Raw genomic sequence first — 3,154 nt, 5'->3', positions numbered from 1 at the left:
GAAAAAAAGCTAGTTTAGTCAAGAGAATGACCATGGATTTTATTGTGTTGCAAAGGCCAACGAGTCACTTTTATAACTTGCACTTTTATAATTGTGCCACCTGACAGGTTGCCTTCGTCGGCACTACTGTATCTCCACTACTGGTGACCATTAACTAAAAGAAGACAGACATTTTTACCCTGGATGTGTATGAAGGGTTTCATCACAAAAGATGTTCAATGCGTTCAGTCAATTTGAGAAAACAAAACCTTGATTTATTTTCTTTCTTACTGTTATATGAAACACAAACCCAGTAACGCTGTTGCTACTGACAGAGTCAAGCCATCTGGACTTAGCTGTACATAATGAAGTAAAACACCAAATTTATTTGCATATTATAAGCAGGTTTCACCAGCGTCTGTGATGCAGTGACAGCGTCTTTGTCTGGCACACAAATGACGCAAGTTCGAGTCCAGCATTGTTTCTTCACATTTCCCCATCTTGCTGCCTGAATGCTGAATCCCATTCAGCACATGTTGGCCGTGACCGCTGGTTTCAAAGTAACCCTCCTCCTGAATTAGATCCTGAATTTTTTAGCTTTTCCCTTTTCCCCATGTCTATAGTCTGTGCGCTCTCTGCTTTTCCTTCAACCTTTTCTGTTCCCTGAACAATCTAAATGTGTCATGACACAGTGGAATCAGTTGCTGGTCAATTTTTGGGCATGTGGAGTTATTAGTACATGTATCATCTTAAATCTTGTTTAATTTGTCTATCTTTCGATAAAAAAAATACACATATCTATCTTGAATCGAAGTATAGATTTTTGTGATTCTAAAAGGTCGGGGCCACCTTGCTTCAGAAGTAAAGTTTGCAATAAAATGGCCACCAAAGTTTGGTGACTTCCAAAGCTTTAGAGTCTTTGAAAACTGAAAACGTACAGTTTTTTGTGCATTTAATTGTTTTTCAGAAAAATCAATACAGAAATGTGTTTTTAAAGACATAAAAGGTGCTGAGCCAAAAAAAGAAAAGTAAAAAAAAAAAAAAGCCAAACGCCCAGAAAAATACCGGTTTCTTCAATTTCATTATTTTGATGCACGCCTGCTTTGACCATGATGCCTGAAAATTATCTTGGGGGCATGAGACATTTTCCAATAGTGACTATCCTGTCTTCCTGAAACAACTGAGTTCTCCTCACTTCCTTATATGGTTTTTGGCGATTTGTTCCTCAGATGGGAAAGATAGTAGGTCCTCTGCGGATACCAAGCTTACAATGATCCTGGCCAGGGTCCTCCTTGGAGATCCTTTTTTATGTGGCAAGGTTTTTGTCGGTGGCCCAGGTAAGTTTAGTACCTTACTAACTTACTTAACTTTATCTGTCCTCTTGTCTCTATGGTGTCGAGGGGAGAAAGAACTTGTCTCCAGCAAGTTGGATGGTCTGGCTGGGTGGAGTGTTGTATGTTTTCAGGATATCCTTCACGCCCTCGATCCAGTTCTTTCTTGGTCTTCCTCTTGCCTTTTACCCTGATATTTGACTGTAGCACACTTTACTGGCAAGCTGGTGAGGTGCCATACATGTCAGATGTCCAAACCACTTAATTTAGTTTCATACTAGTCAGCCTTTTGTTGGTAGCCCAGACAAGTTAAGTACCCATCAGCCTTTTTGCCCCTCTATGTTTTGTCTGTCTCTCTCTCTTCATGGTTTTTATAGAAAATCTGGTCAAGAACTTCTGACAAATATTTCAAACTGCAGTAAAAATTTGTTTTAACATCTAGACTCTAATATCTAAACAGCTGGCGGACAATAACTTGTTTCAAGTCTTGTTTTTAATCTTGATCCTGCTGTGTCTATTTATGGTGACATCCACAATCTGGCTCCAAAGACTATCTCTGAAATGTGGGTGCTGTGGCATGGATTGTTTCTTCTTTCCTTTCAGACATCTATCACCGTTGTCTTTTCTCTTTCTTTGTTGTGTTTGGTACTCTCTCGTTACACCTCTGTTTTTGACACTTATCTAACCTAATTGTGTTGCACGTGCCGTAAAACTCTTACTAAAGTTAAAAACCATGTTGTATGTGTGTGTGTGTGTGTGTGTGTGTTTGTGTGTGTGTGTGTGAGTGAGACAGACAGACAAACAGACTGACAGAGAGAGATAGGAAGAGAGAAAGAGACAAAGACAGAAGCTGACCCTTGCCTAGCATACTAATGTTTATTCTACTGTCCTTCAGGTGATAAAAAACTGGTTCGTCCCCCATGCAAGACGTGTTTTGCGGATTATTGCAGATGCCCCGACAAGAAGTTTTTTGACTCTGTGATGGGCCAAGGTTGGCTGTTCCGTGAGTTTGTGATCTACGAAAAACACGTTTGCTACCCAGAGTACATCATTACATACGTCAGAGTCTAAAAATGAAACATATCTTGTCTCTGACACTGATGGAAATTGTCTATCATTTACTCGGTAAATATTCTCTCCATAGGGGAATCAAACCCATGTCCTTTGCATGCAGCAATAAAATGCCTAACCGCTGCACCGCAAGTACCAGTGACTCAGGTTTGAAGTTATGTATCTAGCCTACCAGAAAACTTTGTAGATCAAAGAGGTTATATTATAATACTAGAGCTCGCTGCAATGACGTCGCACGTGTCAGACCTTGGGGGCCTTCCTACCCTCATAGGTATGGCTGGCGCGCCCCCATTGACATGAACATTCTGAGCCCCCACCTCACTCCCCACAAGCTCTAGTATATTAAACACGGCCCTGCCCCCATATTTCAGAACAATCTTGCAGATTTCCTCCTTAGACTGTGGAGATGCCTCCATGTGATTCTCGAAAAAGTACTCGCTCGTCTTGTTGAACTGCCCATGTCTTTCCCTTAAAGTTCAGCATTCCAGGGTAGGCACGCGCAGCCCCAGTTCATTTTCGTTGGGGACATCACTGCCACGAACTCTAGTAGTACTAAATATAACCTCTTTGTTGTTAATGAATATTTGTCGCTGGTTATGTTTTAGTTTTACAAGAAAATAGCTAAGAGCAGTTACAAGTGATGCTGTTTTTCAACCTTAAAATGATTTTTTGTATGCTGTTCTCTTGCACATTTCGTCCTTCTTTTTGGCTTGTTTTTTGTGTGTGTGTGTGTCTCTCTCTCTCTCTCTCTCTCTCTCTCTCTCTCTCTCTCT

General features: G+C 40.8%; 1 protein-coding gene across 1 annotated transcript in view; it reads left to right on the top strand.

The window, feature by feature from the left end:
- Nucleotides 1-3,154, top strand: part of LOC101851403 — a 9,830-nt gene extending 6,676 nt beyond the window's left edge. The window contains exons 3-4 of the mRNA XM_005096699.3: nt 1,209-1,316; nt 2,206-3,154. Coding sequence (XP_005096756.1) covers nt 1,209-1,316; nt 2,206-2,381 — 284 coding nt within the window. The 3' untranslated portion in view covers nt 2,382-3,154. The remainder of the gene's footprint in view (nt 1-1,208; nt 1,317-2,205) is intronic.

Source organism: Aplysia californica, unplaced genomic scaffold (genome assembly GCF_000002075.1).
Source record: "Aplysia californica isolate F4 #8 unplaced genomic scaffold, AplCal3.0 scaffold00135, whole genome shotgun sequence".
NCBI classification, from domain to species: Eukaryota; Metazoa; Mollusca; class Gastropoda; order Aplysiida; family Aplysiidae; genus Aplysia; species Aplysia californica.
The sequence above is the reverse complement of the archived record's forward strand: the minus strand, read 5'-3'. Positions and strand labels throughout refer to the sequence as shown.